The sequence below is a fragment of the Hypanus sabinus genome, chromosome 29, assembly GCF_030144855.1.
Source record: "Hypanus sabinus isolate sHypSab1 chromosome 29, sHypSab1.hap1, whole genome shotgun sequence".
NCBI classification, from domain to species: Eukaryota; Metazoa; Chordata; class Chondrichthyes; order Myliobatiformes; family Dasyatidae; genus Hypanus; species Hypanus sabinus.
This window is the reverse complement of record NC_082734.1, coordinates 22,464,843-22,492,428: the sequence shown is the minus strand read 5'-3', so window position 1 is coordinate 22,492,428 and position 27,586 is coordinate 22,464,843. Positions and strand designations below refer to the sequence as shown.

At 42.2% G+C, this 27,586-nt stretch overlaps 1 protein-coding gene across 3 annotated transcripts in view; it reads right to left on the bottom strand.

Annotated features, from left to right (window-relative positions):
• Positions 1–27,586, bottom strand: part of pold1 (polymerase (DNA directed), delta 1, catalytic subunit) — a 247,573-nt gene that overhangs the window by 168,885 nt on the left and 51,102 nt on the right. For all 3 annotated transcript variants that reach the window (XM_059953951.1, XM_059953950.1, XM_059953952.1), the window contains exons 11-15: positions 24,658–24,798; positions 16,387–16,497; positions 15,632–15,823; positions 8,375–8,463; positions 3,955–4,071 (exon numbers count right to left, since the gene is read on the bottom strand). In XM_059953951.1, coding sequence (XP_059809934.1) covers positions 3,955–4,071; positions 8,375–8,463; positions 15,632–15,823; positions 16,387–16,497; positions 24,658–24,798 — 650 coding nt within the window. The remainder of the gene's footprint in view (positions 1–3,954; positions 4,072–8,374; positions 8,464–15,631; positions 15,824–16,386; positions 16,498–24,657; positions 24,799–27,586) is intronic.

Here is a 27,586-nt window from a genome sequence, read left to right as displayed (position 1 = left end):
GTGCGTTGCTTTAAATCCAAAACCTGTGAACAATTTACTAAAAGTTAAAAATGAAAATTGAGTTTGAAAAAGCATTCAGCCCCTTTGTATGTACTATGTTAACTTTCCTCGGGTGTATATTACCTTATCAACTCACCCAAATTTATTGATGTAGAAAATTGGAGTATTACCTGAATAAATACCACCCCCCCACCCCCCGGTAAGGTCCAACAGTACGGTAGATTTTCAACAGGTCAAACCACTATGAAGATAAAAGAGCATTCAAGGCAAGTCAGGGAAATTATAATAGAGGCACAAATCTAGAGATGGGTATAAGACCATCTTAAAGACACTGAACATACCTCACAGTTCAGTGCAATCCATCATGAAAAAGTAGGAAACATGAAACCACAGCCACACTGCCTAGATCAGGGCGCCCCCTCTGAACTTAAGTCACCACAGAAGAATGACTCTTGTACGAGATGCAACAGCAACAGTCACTCTGAGTGAGCTGCAGAAGTCAATGGCTGCAAATGAAGATGAAGTTTGTGGCTCCACAATCTCCAAGACCTTGCACAAAAATGGAATTTATGGGAGAGTTGCAAGGAAGAAGCCCTACCTTAAAGAAGAGCATATCCTTGCCTGTAAAGACTTTGAAACTCATCACTTAGGAGATACTGTAAAGATGTGGAAGAAGGTTTTGTGGTTGGATGAGACTAAACTAGAACCTTTTGACCTCAACACTTGGTGGGATGTGTGGCATAAAATCTAACACTGTGCGCCTGCCAGGTAACACCATCCCTACAGTAAAGTATGGTGGAGGTGGCATCATGCTATGATGATGCTTTTCAGCAGCAGGGTCTGGAAATCTGGTCAAGATTAATGGGAAGATGAATGCTGCTAAATACAGGGAGATCTTGGATTAAAACCTGTTAGCCTCTGCCAGAAAACAAACTGGGAAGTTCATCTATCAGTAGGACAAGGACCCAAAGCACACAGACAGAACAACCAAAGAGTGGCTTCAAATGAAGAAAATTGATGTCCTTGAGAGTCCCGCCCTTAACCCAGTCAAACATCTCTGGCATGGCCTCAAGATTGCTGTCTACTGCCACTCCCCGGCGAACCAGTCATAGCTTGAACAATTTTGCAATGAGGAATGGGCAAATTTTCTCCATTACATTAAACAAAGCTAATAGAGACTTAACTAAAAAGACAATTGGCTGTAATAGCTGTGCAAGGTGATTCAACTAAGTACTGAGCAAAAGGGGATGACTACTTGTGAAATGCTAATATTTCAGTTTTTGAACATTTAGTTTTCCATGCTTTTTCAATTTTCCCTGGTTTCTTTTTTTTTTAAATATTATTAAGAGCATGTGATTCTCAAATAAAAATTCTCCAGTCATATTAATCAAAATCCCTGGTTATAATACTGATTCATTTGAACAAAGGGTTGGGGGCTGAATACTTCTACTAGGCACCGTAGTATTTTGAGTGGCTGACAATAGATCGTATAAATTCCCACCCTCCAGCCACCTTTCCAGATCTCCTGCTGCTCCGACTGGTCCACCAATGTCGTCATAGCCGAGAGACATTCTGCCCTGTCTCACCTAGAAAACGATGTCTGATACACCAGGATGTTCATCAACTTAACACAATCATCCCTCTGAGGCTGGTGGTTAAGCTTGCCTTGTAGGGACTCAACACCCTCTCTGTAGCAGGATCTTGGACGTCTTGACAGAAAGACGTCATTCAGTCCGATTTGGCAGCAGCAACTCAAGCTCCATCACTCTGATCACTGGTGCCCCCTTCCCACCCCCACCCCCAGGGCTGCGTAGTCAGCCTGCTGCTGTGCACGCTGCTGCCACATGACTGCTCTGCCAGATTCAGCTCAAACCACATCAAGTTCGCTGATGAGACATAGTTGCCTCAACAGCAACAACGGTGAGTCGACAGAGAGGAGGTAGAGAGGCTTGTCAAACTACAACCAGAATCTCAACGTGGACAAGACAAAAGAGATGGTTGTGGTCTTCAGGAAGACATCAATGGCTCTGCCCTGGAGAGAATAAAGAGCAAAAATTCTCTTGCTGTGCATATTATGGACGATCAAACCTGGATCACAACATCTCCTCATTAGTTAAGAAGGCACAGCAGTCTCTACACTTTGAGGAGATTAACGTGTACAAGGCTCCCTGCCCCCAGTCTAACAGCTTTCTACATGAGCACCATCAAGAGAGTCCTGTCTGGCTGCATCACTGTGTGATATGGAAACCGTCAGGCAACGGACTGCAAAAGCCCTACAGAGGATAGTAAAAACACTGAGGGAATCTCAGGGGTCTTCCTCCTCCCTATTTGCGACATTCACCAGGAGCATTGTATACAAAGGGCCCAAAGGATTGTTGAAGATCCCTACCATCCGTCGCACAATCTCTCTGACCCACTACCATCCGGTGGCACAGGAGCACCATGACTAGGACTGCACAGCACATCCTCCTATACGACAACATGACGCTCTGCAATTAAAATCACTTGTCCCTCAGGCTGAGACTAATGAATACCCCGCCACTACCAAGGTCTCATCACCAGGACAGCAAACTGTTCACCTGTGCCGTGCACTACATACACTTTGAATTATATATTATTAACTTTATTATTAATTATATTTTATTGTGGTAATATTTTGCTCTATGTGATATATATCTTGTGGCTGCACAGTGGTCCAGAGGAACATTGTTTTGTTTGGTTCTATGCAGGTACAATCAGATGAGAATAAACTTGAACTTGACTTGCAGCTGAAAAAAAAGCTCAAAAATCTCTTTAGATCTTTTCCTTGTCAAATTAGCTGATTTCAAGAAAGGTGAAGGGTCTCGTTAACTAAATGAAGTAATTTTGGATTAAGGAGAGTAAAGATAAACCACCAGGTTGTTGATTGATGGCTTATTTTGGTTTGTGAGCACCACAGTACACTTGCAACCACTTTTACATTATAAACACATGTTTGTATTTATGCACATTTTATTGCATATCTGTATTTCTGACTTTATTTTTTGTGTAATTCTTTATCATTGTTGAATATTGTTTTTATGTGTTGTATATCACGTTCTGACCAACAAACCACAGCAAATTCCTAGTACATGCAAATTCTGGTTTTCCTCATTTCAACCTCAGACAGGTGACAGAGAAGACAACAATGGTGGAAGAGTACTGTTTGATCTTCCGCAGGTATTTATAGCTGCTAAATGAGTAGTTACCCAGTACTGGTGATTATGGAAACGTGCTTCGGAAGTCCGGAAGTCAAGTCCAGCTGGCCAGAGAAGAATCTGCAAACCTCTGGGGAAGATGAAGCCTAATGTCTGGAGGCCAGAGTTTAGAGTCCGCTGGAGGATGGAGACTAAAGAAGATGGCTCGTCCTGGGGTTAAATGACTGTGTACGTGTTTGGGTGGGAGGGACAAACAGGATTCGTTTTTTTGCCTGTGATGTTCTGAGTTATTCTGCTGAGCATTGTGGGCACGCTAAGTTGGCGCCCAGAAAGTGCAGTGACGTCCGTAGTCCACCCCACCAGCACATCCTCCTGTGCGACAACATCTCGCTCCTCAATCAAAATCACTTGTTAACACAAACAACACACTTCACTGCACATTTCAATGTATATATGACAAGTAAACTTGAACCTTGTACATGGCAAGTAAAGTTGATGAGCCCTGACTAGGCTTGTCAGTCAAGGCACCAAAAATCGATTAGGAGAATGAAGAATGGGTGTTTGAGTGGGGCTCTGGAGTCAGCGCTCTCAGATATGACAGGGAAGAATCACCCATAACGGGGACAGGTGAACAGCTCATCAGAGATTTATCTCTGGCCAAGCCAAGTCTACAAATCAACCCAATCATCACCTGCAAATTGCCGTCTTTGGTGCAGCTTGCATTTTGTATCTAATGTTATTTTTACATTATGTAATATTATATTTCTTCCATACTCACTTGTATTTCTCCACAGCACCAGGCTTCAGTAAAGTGGTGTAACATAGGTTATGTGCCATCATTATGGATGGGTACAGGGAGGAAAAATCCAGCGTAGCTATGGGAACATCATAATAACTGTAGGAGAAAAGCAAAATTAAACAAAACTTAATCTAGTTTTAAATTTCAATACTTTAATAAAAACATCAAATTAAAGACTTCGGGGGAGAAAAATGTTGTTCTGCATTCCATTCCTATTCACATCAACGGTTTGGAGGTCAAGAGGGTTGAGAGTTACAAGTTTCCAGGAGTAAACATCACTAATATCTAGTCCTGGTCCATTCACACAGATGCCATGATCAAGAAAGCTCAACGGTGCCTTGACTTCAACAGCTAAAAAATTTGACATGCCCCGTTTGACCCTCACCAGTATTTTATTGATGCACCACAGAAAGCATCCTACCTGGATCACCACGGCTTGGTATGACATCCGTTCTGCCCAAGATCTCAAGAAACTGCAGAGTTACAGACACAGACCAGGACATCATGAAAATCAACCCCTCCACCAATGAATTCTGTCTATACATCACACACCCAGTGCAAAGCGGCCAACGTAATGAAAAACCCCATTTAACCCACTATTCCTCTTCACCTCCCTCCCACGGGGCAGAAGGTACAAAAGCACATGTCACCAGACTCAAGGATAGCATTTATACTGCAGATGGTGAGGTTAACAGTCCATCTTATTGAACTAGGGGTCTGTTCATAAGACTACTGTACAGTCCCCTAGTTCACTAAGATGGACTATTAACCACACAATGTGCCTCACTGTTACAATCGTTTACCTCATCACTGCACTTTCTCTGTAACTGTAACATGTTATTCCGCATTCTGTTCCTGTTTTTCCACGTATATTTCACCATACTGTTGTCATGGAATGATCGGTATGGATGGCATGCAAAACAAAATTTTACTGTCCCTTGGTATCAGACAATAATAAACCAACTTATGACCGCTATACATAAGGCTACACAGAAAAGAAACAATAGACAATAGGTGCAGGAGTAGGCCATTTGGCCCTTTGAGCCAGCACTACCATTCAATGTGATCATGGTTGATCATCCACAATCAGTACCCCGTTCCTGCCTTCTTTCCATATCCTTTGATTCCGCTATCTAACTCTTTCTTGAAAGCATCCAGAGAATTGGCCTCCACTGCCTTCTGAGGCAGAGCATTTCATAGATCCACAACTCTCTGGCTGAAAAAGTTTTTCCTCAACTCCCTTCTAAATGGCCTACCCTTTATTCTTAAACTGTGGCCTCTGGTTCTGGACTCCCCCAACATCAGGAACATGTTTCCTGCCTCTAGCGTGTCTAATCCCTTAATAATTTTATATGTTCCAATCAGATGCCCTCTCATCCTTCTAAATTCCAGTGTATACAAGCCCAGTCGCTCCAATCTTTCAGCATATGACAGTCCCGCCATCCCGGGAATCAACCTTGTGAATCTCCGCTGCACTCCCTCAAAAGCAAGAATGTCCTTCCTCAAATTTGGAGATCAACACTGAACACAATAATCCAGGTGTGGTCTCACCAGGGCCCTGTACAACTACAGAAGGACCTCTTTGCTCCTATACTCAACTCCCCTTGTTATGAAGGCCAACATACCATTAGCTTTCTTCACTGCCTGCTGTACCTGCATACTTACTTTCAGTGACTGATGAACAAGGACACCTAGATCTCGTTGTACTTGCCCTTTTACTAACTTGACACCATTCAGATAGTAATCTGCCTTCCTGTTCTTGCCACCAAAGTGGTTAACCTCACATTTTTCCACATTAAACTGCATCTGCCATGCACCTGCCCACTCACCCAACCTGTCCAAGTCACCCTGCATTCTCATAACATCCTCCTCACATTTCACATTGCCACCCTGCTTTGTGTCATTTGCAAATTTGCTAATGTTACTTTTAATCCCTTCATCTAAATCATTAATTTATATTGTAAATAGTGCAGTCCCAGCACCGAGCCTTGTGGTACCCCACTAGTCATTGCCTGCCATTCTAAAAAGGACCCGTTAATCCCTACTCTTTGTTTCCTGTCTGCCAACCAATTTTCTGTCCATGTCAGTACCCTACACCCAATACCAGGTGCTCTAATTTTTCCCACTAATCTCTTATGTGGGACCAAGGCTTTCAGAAAGTCCAGGTACACTACATCCACTGGCTCTCCCTTATCCATTTTCATAGTTACACCTTCAAAAAATTTCAGAAGATTAGTTAAGCATGATTTTCCCTTCGTAAATCCATGCTGACTCGGACCGATCCTGTTACTGCTATCCAAATGTGCCGCTATTTCATCTTTTATAATTGACTCCTGTATCTTCCCCACCACTGATGTCAGGCTAACTGGTCTATAATTCCGTTTTTGGAGATTCATTCTCCAACTCATTCCATTCAATCTGTATATATCCCCACCGAGTGGCGAGGTGGAGGGATGTCTCTACTGAATGAGGTGTCAGATGCTCCTTCCCTCCACTAGCCTGCAGGTCACTCTTGGACAAGGTACAGCACCTGCTTAGCCCCCTGATCAGGTCATGTGAAGCCATAGGAGCAGGTGGTGGATGGTTGTATAAGAAGCCAGTGCAAATCACAAGTCCTGGTTATGCAACCACCGACGCCAGGCAGACAATCTCTGAAGAGTATTGATAATGACTGGCGTTACCCATCTTGTAAAGACACTGCCCAGAAGGCGGCAATGGCAAACCACTTCTGTTTAAAAAAAAATCTGCCAAGAACTATCATGATCACTATGATCGCCTACATCATATGACACAGCACATGATGACAATGATGACATTCCACCCCTCGCTTCCAGACCAATCCAAAATGTGACAGCAAAGACTGAACACAGTATCAAGATAAAAATCAGGACATGGTTCCATGCAAATGATGCTGAACATTCTGTTTTAAATTTCAGCACCCTTAACACAATACCCAACATTATGTGAGCACTTGCCTTACTTTGACTGTGTTGCAAGCACCGAATTTTCATGACTCCTTGTGACAAGCACCAAGTGAGTTTAACAGTTGTGGTAAAGGGATAGCTCTGAGTTTAGCAAACAATGACTTACACAAACAGCCAAGGAATTAACAAAGATGCATCTGTGGTATTGAAGTTCTAGGTAACACTAAATGGCAGCAAGACATTCTGAACACTGAACCATACCGCATAGGAGAAAACCCTTCAGCTCATTATGCCTGTGTCGACCAAAATGCCAATACAAACTAATCCCATCTCCCTACTCATCGTCAGTATCAGAACCAGAAACGGGTTTCACATTACCGGCACAGGTCATGAAATTTGTTAACTTCAAGGAGTGAGCTCTCAGAAAGGCAACGTCCACTGTTAAGAACCCATCATCCAGGCCATGCCCTCTTCTCATTGTTACCGTCAGGAAGGAGGTACAGAAGCCTGAAGGCACACACTCAACGATTCAGGAACAGCTTCTTCCCCCCTGCCATGATTCCTAAATGGACACTGAACCCATGACCACTACTTCACTTTAAAAAAATATGTACCTTCTGTATTTGCAATTTTTTTAATTTAATATAGATATATGCTCACTGTTATTTTTCTTTCTTTCTATATTATCATGCATTGCATTGAACGGCTGCTGCTAAGTTAACAAATTTCATGACACATGCCGGTGATAAGCCCGATTCTGATTTATTGCAGTATAGTAAAGTTTTTTTTAATTATGTATCGCACTGTACTGCTGCGCACAAAAGAAAATCACAATGTGTTGTCAATGAGAACAAACCTAATTCTGATACAGCAGGGTACATTAACTGAATGGGGGGTGGGGGGGAGTCAATTATCCTGACCATCATTTCCATCTGCTGTTTCAGATCGGAATTGAAGTCTCCAAAACCTATTCCAAGAATAAAATTTAAAAGCAAAGATTATCCATCAATATTAATTAGTGACTAGGTAGCTGTGAAATTGAATGTCTACTTAACATAACATTTTTCTCTCTTTATGTCGAATGAATGGAGCAATAAAATTTACTAGGCGGTGTTTACACAGAAAACATATTTGCCTAGTCACGTTTTACTTGGAATTCTCAGCCCTGAGGGAAATAAAAACATTCTGTCACCACAGTCGAATGATTAAAGAGCAAATGAGTGAGCACTTTGTGTAAACAAACTGTAAATAATCATTAAAATAAGTTTCCAATTTCTTAATGAAGACAGTGGCAATAAAGTTAGACCAAGGAGTGGCAATGAGGCCAAGTATAGATCATAGAGGCTGAAGATTGTGAGTGCAAAGGCTGAAGGGGGAATAGCATCGTAATTTTGAGTACAAGTACACAGCTGCATAATGTCTTTAACTTCAACTCGGAGTCAGAGTGGAGGGAGTGTTAAATCAGTCAGCCTTACCCTTTAACTGGTTCGATCACAGTAGCACCGGTGTAGTCCTCTCCACCTTCTGTTTTCACCACAGGCATCACCAGGTCATGCTTCATCGCCTAGCAACACAGATGATTAATGCAGCATCCCAGTCTATGTCACCAACTCCAGAACTACCATGCAAATTATATTTTTAAAACAACAATTGTTGTTTTATTTGATATAACAAAATAACAACAAGAGTAGAGCTTCGGAGAATACATTGCCTTTGCACTATACAGTAGAGCATCCTGTATAAAGAGCACAAAGTTCATCATCTTTCTTACTTCACCTTTAACAAATGTCATGTACATACTTTACCAAGGAAAACGTTACCAGAAGGTTAACAACTGTTACTAAATAAACTGACAGCATCACTAAAGGAAACACCATGGAAGATAACAAAATGTTTGTTCAAAAGTGTAGGCTTTTTAGAGCAAGAGATAGAATGTAGGAAATAAAGAGGGAAAAAAGCTCCAGAGATTAAGGCCTCAGCAACACAGTACATGGCTGGTAATGGTGCAGAAATTCAACATGAAATGACGAACATGCTGTGGTGCCTCAGGAAGACTAAGGGTATCATCAAGGATGCCTGCCACCCTGGTCATTCCCTTTTCTATCTTCTGTTGGATTAGGGTGTAGAGTTGATCATTTTCTCGCAAATTAACCTTCCTATGCTTGCTTGCATTTTTATATAATCATCAATATATGTAATAGTTCAGTGAATTTTTCAGTAATTAAGATACAGTTGCTTCTACATTTTCGGAGAAACTTCTTAGTTTTCAGTAGCAGGTGTCACAACTTGAACCTAGTTATTTTACAGGTTAAATATTATCACTGGGATTTTAGTTATCTCTAGTCTGAAAGTGAGACAACCATGACTGTGTTTTCCCTTTCTTTGTTTTCTCAGCTCTATTCATTCTTCATTCTTGTAATATTTAATAAAACAACCCTAAGCAACAAGTTTTATGCCTCATTCTTGACTTCTGAAGAACCCTTGAATCACAAGCACAACAGGATCCTACACTTCTGAGAAAAGAAGCTTGAAGCCCAGATTACCAAACTTTAAAAAAAAGTTTCTTCTCAGAACTATCAAACTTTTTAAACATCTGTGGTGCTGCCACATTTGTGGACTCTTAATTCTACTTCCATTTCAAATGCTGGTGTTGTCACTTCAACACTTTCTATTAAGACCATAAGACTTTATAAGATATTGGTGAGGCCTTGCAGTATTGTGAGCAGTTTTGAGCCTCTTATAAAACCATAAGATATAGCAGCAGAATTAAGCCATTTAGCCCACTGAGTCTGCTTCACCTTTTCAACTTGACTGAGATATTTCCCTCTCGGCTCCAATCTCCTGCCTTCTCCCCATAACTCTTCATGCCTTGACTAAACAAGAATCAATCAACCTCTGCCTTAAGTATACCCAATGACTTGACCTCCACAGCTGCCTGTGGCAATGAATTCCACAGATTCACCACTCTCTGGCTAAAGAAATTCCTTCTCATCTCCATTCTAAACAGACAACCCTCTATTCTGAAGCAGTGCCCTCTGACCCTAGACTCTCCCACCATAGTAAACATCCTCTCCACATCCACTCTATTTAGGTCTTTCAACTTTCAATAGCTTTCAGTGAGATCCTCCTCATTCCAATGAGTACAGGCCTAGAGCCTCAATTGGTCCTCATATGGTAATCCTTTCATTTCCAGAATCATTTTCATGAACCTCCTCTGAACCCTCTCCAATGTCAACACATCCTTTCTCAGATAGAAGAAAGGATGTGATGTTGAGGCGTTATAAAGCACCGGTGAAGCCTCAGTTGGAGCATTGTTATAAGTTTTGGACCCCTTATCTTAGAAGGGATGTACTGAAACTGGAGGGGGTTCAAAGGAGGTTCATCAAAATCATTCCAAGATTGTACAGCTTGTCATATGAAGAGCGTTTGATGGTTCTCAGCCTGTATTCACTAGAATTCAGAAGAATGAGGGGTGAGCTCATTGAAACCTATTGAATGGTGAAAGGCCTTGATAAGAGAATGGTGAATATGTGGAATTCTTTGCCACAGGCAGTTTTAGAGGCCAAGTCTTTAAGTATATTTAAGGCAGAGGTTGATAGATTCTTGATTGGTCGGGGCATGAAGGGATCTGGGGAGAAGGCAGGAGATTGGGGCTGAGAGGAAAACTGGATCAGCCATGATGAAATGGCAGAGCAAACTCGATGAGCCAAATCGCTCCAGTATCTTATGTTTTTATAAGGGGCTAAAACCTGCTCACAATACTGCAAGGCCTTATAAAGCTTCAACATTTACATCCTTGCTTTTATATTTTAGTCCTCTCAAAATGAATGCACTTGCCTTCCTCACCACAAACTCAACTTGCAAATTAACCTTTAGGGAACCCTGTACAAGGACTCCCAACTCACTTTGCATACCAGATTTTTAAAATTTCTTCCCATTTACAAAATAGTCTATGCTTTTATTTCTACGAAAGTGCATGAGCATACACTTCCCAACAGTGTATTCCATCTGCCACTTCTTTGCCGTCTAACTCCTAATCTAAGTGTTTCTGCAGCCTCCCCGCTTCCTCAAAAACACATGCTCATCAACCTACCCTTGTATCTTCTGCAAGCTTGGCCACAAAGCCAACAATTCCGTCATCCAAATTATTAATGTCTATCATGAAAAGAAGTGGTCCCAACACAGACCCCTGTGGAACATCAATAGTCACTGGCAGCCAATCAGAAAAGGCCCCCTTTATTCCTACTCCTTGCCTCCTGCCAATTAGCCAATGATCTATCCATGCTAGTATCTTTCCCATAATTCCATGGGTTCTTTATTAAGCAGCCTCATGTGTAGCCCCTTATCAAAGGCCCTCCGAAAGTCCAAGTACACAACATCAGCCGATCCTTTTTCTATCCTGCTAATTATTTCTTCAAAAATTCCAATAGATTTTTCTCAGGCAAGATTTTCCCTTGAGGAAATCATGTTGACTTTGGCCTATTTTATCATGTCCCTCCAAGTACCCTGAAACCACATCTTTAACAATCAACTCCAACATCTTCCCAATCACCAAGGTCAGACTAATTGACCTATAATTTCCTTTCTTGCACCTACCTCCCTTCTTGAAGAGTAGAGTGCCATCTGCAACATTCTAGTCCTCCAAAACTATGCCAGTGTCGCCATGCCTCTGGCATCAACCTAGCACGCTCACAATTTACTAACTGTAACCCTCAGAGTTAACAAATTTGAATTTAAAAGAGTAGGGGTCTCAGTACAAGTAACTGTGGTGTTAACTATTCAGGCTAACAAAATGGCTTCTCTGTATTGTTATAATGAAATGGCTTCTCTGTAATGTTACTTAATGCTGTAATGGGTTTCTGTATCTGGAATGTTTGGGTCATAACTGAAGATAACAGGGGAACTAACCAATGGAGAATCGTTATGCTATCTTGTATCTGTGAGCTGAGGAGTTTGTGGTCTTTTTCAGGAGGCGAGCATGGAGGGCGAACATGTGAGGAACAGACAGCGGTTCCAGGGTGGTGGATGCTGGAATTCGGCGGTTCGGACGGTGGCCAAAGGCTCGGAAGGTCGTTGTGGATGGAACCGGAGGCGTATTAAAATATTATGTGCATAAACTGATAAACTTACTGATTTGGTACCTTTAGGTTATCTGTTTCTACTAACCCATCACTAAGAAATAACTATAAAGTTGTAATTATTTACTCACCTTTGGTGTATTGTCTGATATTTGTGTTGCGAGCGTGTACTGGGGGGGCATCACACTATGGCGCAGCGACAGTGGTTCACCCTAGGCGAACAGGGGTAAATTGGTGGCACGGATTCTACAGAAGGAAACCAGTTTCCTCCTACATTCCAAAGGTGGAAACCTACGCGGTCACAGGGAGAACATGCAACCTCTTTACAGGACTGTGGGGAATTGAACCTGGGTTGCTGGTGCTGTAAAGTGTTACTGCTAACTGTTAAACTACCATGATGCCATAGTTTGAATGGTTTTCCATCCCTGATTGCAACGTTGAGTTCTTGAAATGATCTGTGAACCTTATCCTAATTTGCACTGCGTTGATTATTTGGCCGCACTCCACTTGCTGCCCTTCCCCAAGCCCCTGGTCAGTAACAAATGATGTAGGTGATTGTCTTGTTGGACATTTTTATTGTAATTGCAAGCCCCTATTGGGACACTGGGAATGCAGAATACAGTGAGTCAGATTTGCTTGTTCAATGGCAAGACTGGCGGTGGGGGAGCTCCAATGCCCCCACTGTTGCGCAGACAAGGCCCTCAAGCCTCCGGCTTGCCTGCTGCGGCCGCTGGGGTAGGAGCCACTGGAGCTGGCTGTGTGCCACTGCATTCCGACCTGGGTTGAGGGCTGGCCCCTCCCGTCAGTGCTGCCCTCCAGTGTTCACGTGGTGTAAGTCAAGCCGGTCGGCGTTTGTTTGGAGCTGAACTCGCACGAAATGAAAACCACTGCGGATGGTTCTTGCAGAAACGTGGCTCCAGGACAGCTTCCATGCACCATCAGTCTACAGGCTGTGACACTCAAGGACCTGGGCTATATTTTTTGTAACTATGTTTTGCTACTCTCATAATTATGTGTTATAATAGCCATGTGATGTATGTGACCATTGGAAGTGTATTGTAGCTTGCCTCCAGTGGAACAGTGTTTCATTTGGCTGTACAGTTTTCGAACGTTTCTCGAACGTTCGCTTTACGACAGCTCGCTGTTATGAAAGACCTACATTAGTACCTGTTTTCGCTAACCAAAGAGGATTTTCGCTTTTACAAAAAAAAAGAGGCCCACTTTATACGTGTGTTTACCCAAGAAAGACTACCATGACCGTGAAGCCTTGTGCGGGCAGTTGTGTGCGCATGTGTGTACGTGCATAGGCGTGTAAATGTCGATCTTTTTTCTCCAAATCGATTTTGGCTCGCTGCCTTCCGGATTCTGATAAGTGAAACTACACCGTACGTACAATATTTCTACTTTATACAGGCTGTATATTTATCATATCATTCCTGCTTTTACTATATTTTTGAGTTATTTTAGGTTTTGTGTGTTATTTGGTATGATTTGGTAGGTTATCTTTTGGGTCCGGGAACACTCAAAAGATTTTCTCCCATTTAAATTAATGGTAATTGCTTCTTTGCTTTAACTTTGCTTTCAACTTACAAACGGTTTCACAGGAACGCTCTACCTTGAATGATCATTAAACCTGAACTTGATCACCAGTCTCAATGGCTATGCCCCTCCCTATCTCTGCTACCTCTGACCTTATGAGGATTCAGCTTGCCAATTCTAGAGGTGTGGATTCAGACCAGCTCAGTGCCATCAGTCAGGGTGCTTTGCCTGAAGCTCACAGGGTAAACATTACGCAGTAATAATAAGAACAGTGATGAGTGCAATACAGCAGAAGAGTGCAAAGATATTCATGTACTCTGAAGCAATGCAAACCTGGAGCAAAGTTTGACCCGTCCAAGCACCGCTCTGATTTGGAAAGGTCGAGTACGAGCCAGTGTTTGAGGCAGCAAGGCCGGGGCTTGAGTTCAGAGGGTGACCCAGTGCTTGGAAAATTTAAACAACGGGCCAGATGAAAAAGCAAGGTGTCAAGACCAGAGGTGACGGTCCAACCAGTTCTGCTCCAGGACATTTTACTCCGCATTCCTCAGCGCTGAGGCTGTGTTGTGCCCCAACCGCTGTGGGTTCAGTGACTGTGAGCTTCGCAGTGATCTGCCCCTGTGTGATGGACTAAGACTGAGACTATGGGCCCACTCTGGCTGCTCTCAGTTTTGGGTTTATGGACTCAATTCCCTTTTGAATCCTGATGCTTGCTTTATTGTTCGCATGATTTGATTTGCTTTTCTCTCTCTCTGCACATTGGTCTTTTTTTTTTAATTGGATTCTTTCAGGTGTCTTGTTTAGTAGCTGCCTGTAAAGTAGAAGAAACTCAAAGCTGTACAATTTATACCTACTTTGATAATAAAATGAACTTGGAAACAAAAAATAAAATTGTATCCTTAGAAAGAGGTGACGTGATCGGAAAGTGTAGAATCCTTGCAGGTAGAGTTAAGAATCTGCAAAGGTGAAAAAAAAGACCCTAACGGGAGTTATATACTAGCCTCCAAACAGTAGCAAAGATGTGGCTACAAATTACAACAGGAGGTAGGAAAGGCAAAAGGGCGCTGTTACGAAAGTCATAGGGATTTAAATATACAGGTAGATCAGGAAAATCAGATTGGTGTGGAATGCCTACAAGCTGGCTTTTTAGAGCAGCTCGTGGTTGAGCCCTCTAGGGGATCAGCTATTCTGAATTGGGTGTTCTGCAATGATCTGGAATTGATCAGAGAGCTTAAGGTAAAGGAACTCTTAGGAGACAGTGACCATAATATAATGAAATTTGAGAGAAAAATCAGACGTATCAGTATTACAGAGTAATGGGAATTAGAGGAGAGCTGGTCAAAGTTCATTGGAAGGGGACAAACACAAATGACTACAGAACAACAATGGCTGGAATTTCTGGGAGCAATTCGGAAGGTACAGGATAGATACAGCCCGAAGATGTAGTAGTATTCTAAGGCAGGATGACACAACCATGGTTGACAAGGGAAGGCAAAGCCAACATAAAAGCAAAAAGAGGGCATATAATATGAGTAAAAAATAGTGGGAAGTTAGAGGATTGGGAAACTTTTCCAAACCATCAGAACACCCTCAAGACTGTGTCGACCATTGAAACATACAATGGAATGCATTGTTTGTGTCAATGCTTTGATATACATTTGACAAATAAAGTTAATCTTCCTTTGTCTTAAATCTTTCTCCAAGTGCAATTTCCTGAGAAAATAATATTGCTAATTCACCTATACAGTTCAAATTTAGGTTTTAAACTGGATGTTATAAAAATGTATGCTCGTCTTTCTCTAAATTAATAACCAAGGTTAAATCGTTCATACCCAATCTGTTATACAAATTGACCATGGAGTTAATACAGGAGAAATTCTCATTATATCGAGAATCCTTATTATTTTAATAATCACAGTTAAACTAATGCTTAATTTAAAAGCATCATTTGGGAGTCTTGCAACACACACAAGATGCTGGTGGAACGCAGCAGGTCAGGCAGCTTCTATAGGGAGAAGCGCTGTCGACGTTTCGGGCTGAGAAGGGTTCCACCAGCATTTTGTTTGTGTTGCCTGAATTTCCAGCATCTGCAGATTTCCTCATATTTGGGAGTCTTACCTGTCGGAGCAATTGAGAAACTACTTTGATTTGCTGCCCTCGTGAGAGGAGGTAAGAGAGAGGGACTCCTGTTACTCTTGCCATCTCCATGTAGTTAATGACGCACATCAACTTCTCCAACAGCCGTAAGGGCAGATAGGCATCCTTCAGGCAGTAAACAGCCAGCCGCCTTCGTGTCTGCTCGTTACCATTCTAAAGCAGACGGAATGAGGGTGGGGAGATGAACAAGGGGTAAAGGAAAGGTGCAGGCAACAAACCAAATTAAACCAGCTGATGCCTGCAGTGCGCAGGTCAAAAGAAACTTCTACAAAATTTTACAAAATTCACAATTTTAAGTCAGGAAATAATTAAACTGTAGCTCAAAACAAATTTGACTCAATTTTATGATAGACTCATAATTTCTGGATGTGTCTGTTCTACCGCACTCCTCCGTTCAATGTGGAAGTTATACCCTGGATTTCCTGCTCTCAACCTTCTCCCAGCCTCCTCACCCCCAATCAACCACTATGTGAACTTGTTTTTAAAGTGGACCACTCATGAAGGGCGTAGAAACATCTTGAGCAAATGTCGGACAACTGTTCATTGAAAGACAACGCTACCCAATTGAAACTAAGTTAAGAGGAACCATTCAGGGGAATTTCTTGCCACCAACAGATATAAAATTCATTCTGAGGAACTACGTCATGAATTGACAGAGTGAGGTGTCGCAGCCTCTGTTCCTCATTCATCATCAAGCATGTCTAGCCCTTTGGTACCTGCAGGTCCGTGATAATCGAATGTTGAACGTCTTCCTTCTGCTCCTGCAGGAAATGGAAACTCACAGCATTGAGAGTGTAGGACCGCAGTTTGTAGTCTCGTAGTAACACCTAAAGTAACATAACACCTCAAATAAGTCAATTAGCAACTGTCAATTAGAAAAAGACTTCTTGCTTAGACCACAAGATGTTGGGAGTAAAATTAGACCATTTGGCTCAACAAGTTTGCTCCACCATTCAATCATAATTAATTTCTTTTTCAGCACCCTGCAACCCTTAACCTCCTTAGGAATCAAGAACCTATCGTTCTCTGCCTCAACTATACCCAATGATTTGGCCTCTACAGCCTTCTGAGAAGATTCGAGCCAAGTTTATACATCACTTGTACATCGAAATATAGTGAATTGAGTCTTTTACATGAACAACTAGTGTGCTGAAGGGCAGCCTTCAATTGTTGCCAAACGTTCAGACACCAACATAGCATGCCCACTGTGCTTGGCAGAACAACACTGAACACAAACATCACAACAAGTAAACAAGTCTCATTTCTCTCTCACACCCACATACATACAATAGGATTTTAGCCCCAGGACAGGCAATTTACTTCGTCCTCCAGTGGGGAAGCAACAAATTTCAGATTTGATTGTCAACAAGGTGGAGATGTTATTTCCCATCCACACTTTCCTGGTGAGGAAGCTGAGGATCCAGTTGCAGAGGGAAGTGTCGAGGCCCAGATTCTGGAGGTTTTTGATCTGTAGGAACGATTGTGTTAAACACAGAGCCCTGTTGGTCCACAGCATAAAAAAGCTTGGGAACCCCCTGAACCAGACCATAGCTCTCCGTCTATGTGCTCAACAGAACTTCTCTGAAATGGGACACAGTCAAACCACATCACCACTTCCATGGTCAGCTCATCCCACAGCATCATGGCTCATTCCTAATGGCAGTGGTCATTGAGGGATACATGCTGCCTAAAGTAAGGCTGTCCTTATAATAGCACCAATAAGAATGGGTTTTCTTGGAGGTGGGGTGGGAGGACTCATTATCATTTACCTCATATTTTGCTGTCCATTTACAGTACTATCGTATTTTAACATATTGCAATGTACTGCTGCCGCAAAACAACAAGTGCCACAACATATGTCAGTGATATTAAACCAGATCCTGATCCTGAGCTGCAGATGGACATCGCTCTCAAAAATGAGCTTCTTTCAACCACGCAGTTCTTATTGAACACTGCAGTGCCATTGTGGGTTTACACGTACAATTCCTGCACTAGGCTGCAACATTGGATAGATAATGAGCCCATGAAACTACTTCAAACATGCAGTGTGTGGAATGAGCCTTTGGCTTTCACTGCTAAATGGTCAATTACTAATCAAATTACCAGTAACTCAACAAGGCAACTCTCAGGTAGGAGGAGCAACTTCTCGTGTTCCGCCTGGGGAGCCTCCAACCTGATGCCATTAACACAGATTTCTTTAATTTCTGTTAACTTCTCCCCACTCCCCCACCTCTTTTTTTTCTATTTCCATTCTGGTTCTCCTCTCACCCCTTCTTTTCTCCTCAGCTGCCCATCACCTCTCTCTGGTGCCCTTTCTCCCAATGATGTTCTCTCCTATCAGATTCCTCCTTCTTCAACCGTTTACCTTTTCCACCTATCACCTCCCAACTTCTTATTCATTCCCCCACCTCCACCTTATTTCACCTGTCATCTTGTACTCCTTATGCCCTCTCCCTCCCCACCCCCCAATTTTCTTATTCTGGCTTCTTCTCCCTTTCTCTCCAGTCCTGACGATGTAAAACGTCAACTCTTTATTGCCCTCCATTGATGCTGCCTGACCCGAGTTCCTCCAGCATTTTCTGTGTGTGGCTCCAAATTTCCAGCACCTGCAGACTCTGAACACAAGAGATTCTGCAGATGCTGGAAATCCACACACACACAATACTGGAGGAACTCAGCAAGTCAAGTTGCAGATTCTCCTGTATACCGAACCTCACAATTTTGCCCCTTTGCTCCAAACTGCCCAGTGAAATTGAAAACTCTGGAATATTTAAGCACCTGGACTGGGTTTCCCCTCAGCCACCTAAGTCGAAGAGGACACAAGGGAGGGTGTCCTCTTAATTTCAAGTCAAAGTCAAAAGCCAGGTCACGGTCTCTTCTCGCTGCTGTCATCAGGAGACTTGGGTCCCACATCATCAGGTTCAGGAGCAGTTATTACCATCAGGCTCCTGAACCAGCGTGGATAACTTCACTCACCTCCACACTGAACTGATTCCACAACGTATGGACTCTCTTTCAAGGACTCTACAACTCATCTCAGTATTATTTACTTATCTTTGATAAGCTCATTGGTGCTCCGTTATCCACAGTTATTAACCTCACTGACGCTGTCAGTGAGAAACAGGGAGTGATGAAATGTTAAGTATTTGCAACATAGTGTAAAAGAATGATAAGGGCTCACATAAACTTGAGTATTGTAAATATGTTGTAATTTAAAAGCAAGAATGCTAAACATCATCTGTATAGAACCATGCCCTGAACTGATCAATGTTTGATTTTTGTAAGTAGCGCCAACGATTGGTCTAGATCTAAGGGTCGGGGTACATGCAGATTGAATGGGATGAGTCTGGAGTTTAAGACATTAAAATATGACAAGTCAAAGAAAATTTATTATCAAAGTACATATATGTCACCATATATTACCCCAAGATTCATTTTCTTGCAGGCATTCACAGTAGGACAAAGCAATAGAATACAATCAATGAAAAGCTAACCAAGACAGACAATGCGCAAGAGACAACTGAAAAAACAAAAAAGGCAAATAATAAGTAAAGATTCGATTTATTTGTCACACGTACATTGAAACATACAGTGAAATACGTTGAGCTACACAGTCTGAGGATGTGCTGGGAACATCCCACAAGAGTTGCCTCACTTCTGGCACCAACATAGCACACCCACACTTACTAATCCTAACCCGTATGTCTCTGGAACATTGGAGGGAACTGGAGCACTCCGAGGAAACACACAATCACAAGGAGAATGAACAACTCCTTACGGACATCGAACGAACTTAAGTTAGTCCCCTCTGCCTGTTCATGATCTATATCTCTCCACTCCATGAACAGCCAGAGTTCATGATGCATATTGCTACCAACAACATCACAATCAGGTCTTATTTGACAGACGATGGAAATTTTGTGGAAACAACACACAGACACACACACAGTGCTGGAAGAACAGGCAGCATCTATGGAGAGGAATAAACAGTCAGCATTTTGGGCCGTGACCCTTCATCAAGACTTTCATTGACCTGTACAATGTGAAATTTGTTGTTTTGTAGCAGTGGTACAGCACAAAGACATCAAAAAGGCTTAGATAGAGTGGATGTGGACAGGAAGCTTCCTATAGTGGGGGAGTATAGGACCAGAGGATACAGCCTCAGAACAGAAGAACGTCCCTTTATAATAGACATATAGAGGAATTTCTTCGCCAGAGAGTAGTGAATCTGTGGAATTCATTGCCACAGTCACGGGTTATATTTAAAGCAGAGGTTGATGAGTTCTTGATTAGTAAGGGCGTCAAAGATTATGGGAAGATGGCAGAACAGGACTGAGAGGGATAATAAATCAGCCATGATCAAATGGCACAGCAGACTCAAACTAGCCAAATGTCTTCATTCTACTGCAGCCTTATGGTCTAAAATTACCACAAATCAGAAAACAAATAGTGCAAAAAAACAAGGACTAACGGGGTAGTGTTCATGGATCATTCCGAAATCAGATAGCAGAGGGGAAGAAGCTGTTTCTAAACTATTAAGTGTGGGCTTTCCAGATCTCATACCTCCTCCCAGACAGTAGTAATAAAGGGTACACATATAGGAAAAGGGATGGGTTCCTGATTTTAAGTTAAGGGGAAAGATCAAGTGGAACCTTAAAGACAGTAATATCTAGATTAGCACATTAATAGGTGTAGAAATAGGAAGTTAACACTGATAGGTACAATGGCATGCAAAAGTTTGAGCACCCCAGTCAAAATTCTATTACTGTGATTAGTTGAGTAGAAGATGAACTGATCTCCAAAAGTCATAAAGTTAAAGATGAAACATTCTTTTCAACATTTTAAGATTAGTGTATTATTTTTGTTTTGTACAATTTTAGAGTGGGAAAAAAAAAGGAAAGGAGCACCATGCAAAAGTCTGGGCACCCCAAGAGATTTGAGCTCTCAGATAACTTTTACCAAGGTCTCAGACCTTAATTAGCTTGTTAGGGCTATGGCTTGTTCACAGTCATCATTAGGAAAGGCCAGGTGATGCAAATTTCAAAACTTTATAAATACCCTGATTCCTCAAACCTTGTCCCAACAATCAGCAGCCATGGGCTCCTCCAAGCAGCTGCCTAGCGCTCTGAAAATTAAAATAAATGATGCCCACAAAGCAGGAGAAGGCTATAAGGAGATAACAAAGTGTTTTCAGGTAGCTGTTTCCTCAGTTCGTAATGTGAGGTCTAGAAGACCAAGAAAACTTTCCAAGAGAACTGCTTGTAGGATTGCTAGAAAGGCAAATCAAAATCCCCGTTTGACTGCAAAAGACCTTCAGGAAGATTTAGCAGACTCTGGAGTGGAGTGGTGGTGCACTGTTCTACAGTGCAGTGACACTTGCACAAATATGACTTTCATGGAGGAGTCATCAGAAGAAGACCTCTCCTGCGTCCTCACCACAAAATTCAGTGTCCTAGGTTTACAAAGAAACATCTAAACAAGCCTGATGCATTTTGGAAACAAGTCCTGTGGACTGATGAAGATAAAACAGAACATTTTGGCCGCAATGAGCAAAGGGAAATTTGGAGGAAAAAGGGTGCGGAATTTCATTAAAAGAACATCTCTCCAACTGTTAAGCACGAGGGTGGATCGATCATGCTTTGGGCTTGCGTTGCAGCCAGTGGCACGGGGAACATTTCACTGGTAGAGGGAAGAATGAACTCAATTAAATACCTGCAAATTCTGGAAGCAAACAACACACCGGCTGTAAAAAAGCTGAAGATAAAAAGAGGATGGCTTCTACAACAGGAAAATGATCCTAAACACACCTCAAAATCCACAATGAACTACCTCAAGAGGTGCAAGCTAAAGATTTTGCCATGGTCCTCACAGTCTTTTGACCTAAACATCATTGAAAATCTGTGGATAGACCTCAAAACAGCAGTGCATGCAAGACAGCCCAAGGATCTCACAGAACTAGAAGCCTTTTACAAGGAAGAATGGGCAAAAATCCCCCAAACAATTGAAATGCTCTTAGCTGGCTACAGAAAGTGTTTTCAAGCTGTGATACTTGCCAAAGGGGGTGTCACTAAGTACTGACCATGCAGGGTGCCCAAACTTTTGCTTCAGGCCCTTTTCCTTTTTTGTTATTTTGAAATTGTAAAAGATGGAAATAAAAAAGTAAACTTGCTTATATATTAAAGAAATCTGTCATCTTTAACTTTATGCCTTTTGGAAATCAGATCATCTTTTACTCGCTTAGCTATTCACAGTAACAGAAATTTTGATGAGGGGTGCCCAAACTTTTGCATGCCACTGTCTGGTCAGATAGATGGTGTACAGAGGAGGGCCTGCAATTAATGAGGCATTGGAAACCATTCTTGAGGGAGCTGTATCAGGTTAGACATCATTAAACAAAACGAAATTTCCTCATCAGGTTTTTCGTAGTGTGAAGAGATCTTTAACTTAGTTGTCAAGATATTGGGCACACATAGATAACAGCACACAGAAAAAAAAAGGTGCAAAGATTGGGAGAGATTAGAAGGAAACAGACTGACTTAAGGCAGGACCAGACTGAGAGAGAGTACAAGGTCTAAAATGATATGCACACAAAGTGCAAGAGGAACTCAGCAGATCAGGCAGCATCCAAGGAGAGGAATAAACGGTCATTGTTTCGGACCAGGACCTTTCAACAGGACTGTCAAGAAAGCAGGTAGAAGCCAGAATAAGGTGAGGGAAGAGAAGGATTGCAACCTGGCAGGTGAGAAGTGAAATGGCAGGGAGATGAGAGGTGGAAGATGTAGAAGATGGGTGGTGAAAGGGGGAGGTGAGAGGTGGAAGATGGGGTTTTATACACACTGTTAATCTAAGGGAAGTATGAAACAAAGATGCGAGCTTCAGGGGCCACCAATTGCATAGGACTAAATTGTAATATCATTAGCAGGCATTCGGGTACACCAAAAAAGTATGGATTCTAAATGCTCCTAGGACAGGTAAGAAAGGAAAAAAAAGATTGATGGACAGTGTTAATAAAGAACAATACAGCCGAGTTTGGGAGAGAAACCACCTTGGAACAGTCAGGGACAGAATTGAGATGCTTAGATTTAATAAAAAAACAGAAGGGTGATCATGTCACTGGGACCCCACTCTACAAGCTGGGGAAGAACAGAAAGACATTGAGCAGCACATCTAGAGAAAATGTAAGTATGCTCAGCTTTATCCATCTCTGCACGACCCAGAGTGGGTCTAAACTAGGGACAAAGACCAGAGCTCTCCCCACCGTTAAGTACATTTACATGGGACACTCACAAGAGAGCAGCATCAAGGACCCCTACCATCCAAAACCATGCCCTCGTCTCACTACTACCATCAGGAGGGAGGCACCACACCACCAGATTCAGGAACAACTCAACAACCACCAGGTTCCGGAACTCACGTGGATAAGTTCATTCATCACTGCTCTCTGAACTGATTCAATGATCTATAGACATACTTTCAAGGACTCTTTACAACTTGCATTCTCAGTATTATTTTTCACTTGCAGTTTGTCTTTCACACACTGACTGTTTGGCAGTCTTTGTCTACGCATAGTTTTTTTGTAAAGTTTTATTGTACTTCTTTTTCCCTGTAAATTCCTGCAAAAAAAATTAATCTCAACATACGTGAGAGTGGCCACATTATTAGGTATACCAGTACACCCGCTTGGTAATGCAAATACCTGGTCAACCAATCATGTGGCAGCATAACAACATGCAGATATGGTCAAAAGGTTCAGACCAAACATCAGAATGAGGCAGAAACGTGACCTAAAATTCTCGGACCGTGGAACGATTGTCGGCGCCAGATGGGTTGGATTGAGCATTTCGGAAACTCTCTCACATTACAGTCTCTCATGGTGCAAAAAACAAAAATAAAATCCAGCGAGTGGTAGCTCTAAGGGCGAAAACACCTTGTTAATGAGAGAGGTCAGAGGAGAACAGAGGAAGGCGACAGAAACTCAAATAACCACACGTTACAACAGTGGTGTGCAGAAGAGCATCTCTGAACGCACACACATTGAACCTTGGAGTGGATGAGCTACAGCAATAGAAGACCAGGGACACTAATTGGCAAGGACTTTGATAATAAATTTACTTTGAATTTTGATATGAAACTTCAAATATCGAAACAGAGACCTGGTTAGTAATAACAAAAGGGGTGAAGGTGGGGAGGAATTTCTGAAGGGTATTCAGAAGATCTTGTTTGAGTACATTGCTGACCCAATAAGGAAGGCAGCATTACCGGGTTTGGTTCTGTGGAATGAGTCAGCTCGTGTGAGAACATGTTATTAGTGAGGCAACCTTTAGAAGCAATTAAAATACATCTTCTAAAATAGAACATTACAGCACAGTACAGGGCCTTTGGCCCACAGTGTGCCTATCTTTTACCTACTCCAAGATCAATCGAACAATTCCCACCCCGTACCCTTCATTTTTCTACCCTTTGTGTGCCTAAGAGTTTATTAAATGCCCCTAATGACTCTGCCTCCTCCACCACGAGAGAGTCTGGGGAATATCTTGGGGAGAAATAACCTGCGCCAAAGTAAGATTTAGAGGAAGTCCAGTTCCAATGGAATGAGAAATTATCTTTCAGACAGCCAAACAAACGATGTCAGACTTGCTGACAGTGAAGTTTGCAAATAGTGTTCACTTGATGGAATCAAAGCTTTACAGACAAAAGGTAATTGGAACAATGGAAGGCCTCATGGTGGAGATGCATCAAGCACAGATACATTCCCCCCAGCAGAGAGAAAAGTCAGAATAAGACACTGTAATGTTAAAGAGAACAAAAAAGCACAACCACAGAACACAAGGTCATCCCTTTAGAACAGCGATGAGGAGGAATTGCTTTAGCCAGTGGATTCACAGATATTCGCTGACTCAGCTTAGCCAATAAACCTTCTGGACTTCCAAAGCAAACTTCCATTATCACTAAAACTGGGTAACTACTCATTTCACAGCTTTACCTACCTGCAAGAGATCAAACTGTACCCTTCCCTCAGTGTTAATCACTTTGTTCTCTCTCCGACCCATCTGGCGAGACTGAAACGAGGAATCCCGGATTACCGTTTTTACACCGGGAATACGGCCCAGGAATGGGAACGTCGTCACCTGGAAAAACAACACGTCACTCTTAAGTGTTAGCCAGCTCCAAACATCAGGTTAAATATGACAGGATAACCTGCTGTAAAAGACTGGTTAATATTATTTTCATGTTAACCAACACCCAACTGACTGATTCCTACTTTCGCACTGGCCATGTTTCCTTAACCTCACACAGACTCCAAAAGACAGGAAGAATATGCAATGAGAAAAAAAAAGAGAAATTCAGTAAAATGGCTGCATTGAGATTCGATCATAACCCTCATCCACTGAATTTCTAATCTCAGCCACAATACCACAAAGAGGCATCAATCAAAGCATGAAAGGAAACTGGTGGACAGATTGGGCCTATATACAATAAATACTTCACAGGAGTCTTCCATGAGACCAGTTGTTTTGTATTAGTTCCTGGATAATGTTAGAACATTCTTGCTTTTCCTTGTAGATTTTACCCTCTTTCAAATACTTATGCTATTTCCTTTCAAAAGTTATAATAGAATGGCAGCATAATGGTTAGCGCAATGGTTTACAGCGCCAGCAATCAGGGTTCAATTCCTGCTGCTATCCGTAAGGAGACTGTACAATCAGGGTTCAATTCCTGCTGCTATCCGTAAGGAGACTGTACAATCAGGGTTCAATTCCTGCTGCTATCCGTAAGGAGACTGTACAATCAGGGTTCAATTCCTGCCGCTATCCGTAAGGAGACTGTACAATCAGGGTTCAATTCCTGCCGCTATCCGTAAGAAAACTGTACGTTCTCCACATGACTGTGAGGGTTCACTCCGGGTGCTCTGGTTTCCTCCCACATTGCAGGGTTGTGGCGTGCTACGTTGGTGCCAGATGCATGGCGACACTGGCAGCCTGTCCCCAGACTGTGTTGGCCGTTGACATGGATGAGGCATTTCCCTGCATGTTTTGATGTACATGTGACAAATAAAGCTAACCTTTAATCTTCCTCTATACAATGAATTCTAAATCACATCTCGTCACTGTAGAAAATGTCTTCTCTGTTCACCTATTCTAGATACAACCACCTCAGCCCCTGCAAGCATTCATGATGCCAAGCACCTGCGTCAATGTGCCCTGAACAATACCAATATCTCAATTATCCCCACATAGATGAAGTCTCTCAACACTGGCACCTTACAAGTAAATCAGTATCCTCTCCTTATTAAATGGCCACTGGGCAATAAGCAGTTCAGATGCCCGCCCTCCCTCTCAGCCATAAACACTGGGGTAGAGAAAAACAGGATTTTTTAAAATTTATTATAAATCTATAACACATAAATAGGTCATTTGGCCCAAGTGATGCAAGCTAGTCTTACACTACCTTCTTACACTACCTTCACCTAACCCTTTCACTATAACCTTTGCCTTTTATTCTCCCTCTTGGCAATTTACCTTTTATCAAGTTTACTGTTGTCATAGGTTTTAAGATTTTAAGATTAGCTTTACTTGTCACTTGTACATGACAACGTACAATAAAATCCGTTGTTTGCATCAACGACAAACACAGTTGGAGAGTGTGCTGGGGGCAGACCACAAGTGTCGCCAAGATTCTGGTACCGGCACAGCATGCCCACAATTCACCAACCCATAAGCTTTTGAATGTAGGAGGGAGCTGGAGCCCCTAAAAAAACCCACACAGTCACGGAGAGAACACTCAAACTCTTTACAGACAGCAACCAGAATTGAACTCTGATCAGTGGCGCTGTAAAGCTTCACACTAACTGCTGCATTATGGTGTATACATACACTGGGTGTAAATGCCAGGAAAATTAACTTTCTGCTGCAGGAACACAGTACATTACAAGAACAGGACAAAGACAGGTTGACACAAACTTAAATTAACATAAAATAACTTGCATGTATGCAAATTAATAAACGAAATAAAATGGGTATTAGCGCAAGATAGAGACAGGACAAAAGCATTCAGTCCAAGGTACCTCATGACCAAGAACATTTTTACATCCTTACAGAAGTTCCATTGCAAGTTGAGTGTAACAAATGTGACCACATCTAGACTCCAAACCGCCTGCTGAACTGTATCAGATCGATCACGAGAATTGGTTAGTGCACATGCAGCCAATTGATCGTGTAGTTAATCGATTGGGCCTCCTACATGCAGAGGCCTCTTTTTGCAGACTTTAGAATGCACTTTTTTTTCCATCTCAGCGGGCTCAGCTCGTCTCGACAGCACTGAAAGTTTGCCCAGCGTGTACAGTTACTAACGTGACTCAGGTAAAACGTTCAATCATACTACTCTGTTGTCTTTTCTTGCTCCGTGCAGATACAACACCTGCCACCTGACATTTTCAAAGCACTGAAATAGGAAACAGCTTTTGTTCTCATTTTGCTCCGAGAGCAACGCCATGAGTTCACCTAGCAAACAGTGTCACTCATCTCCAGTTAGCTGACTCACAAAGAAAATTAACAAGTGCATAAAAGGGAAGGACTTGCAGAATGAAGAGGCTCAAAATTAAGTTTGTAAATATTGACTCAGTTCCCTTTGTAAGCATTGGCCTTGGTTTCAACTTTTCACTCTCACACTAGACAATGAACCTGGTCAGATGACAGATCTCTCAGTGGGTGAGCATTTCAGAGACAGTTGCCACAACTCCCTGACCTTTACAGCAGACGGTATGGGAAGTATTTAATTGAGGGAGGGGAAATTACAATGCTATCAGGCAGGAACTTGGAAGCATAAAATATACTCAGGGAAATGCACAGAAATGTGGAGGTTGTCTCGGGAGCTCTTGCATAGTTCCGGATAGGTTTGTCCCATTGAGGCAGGGAA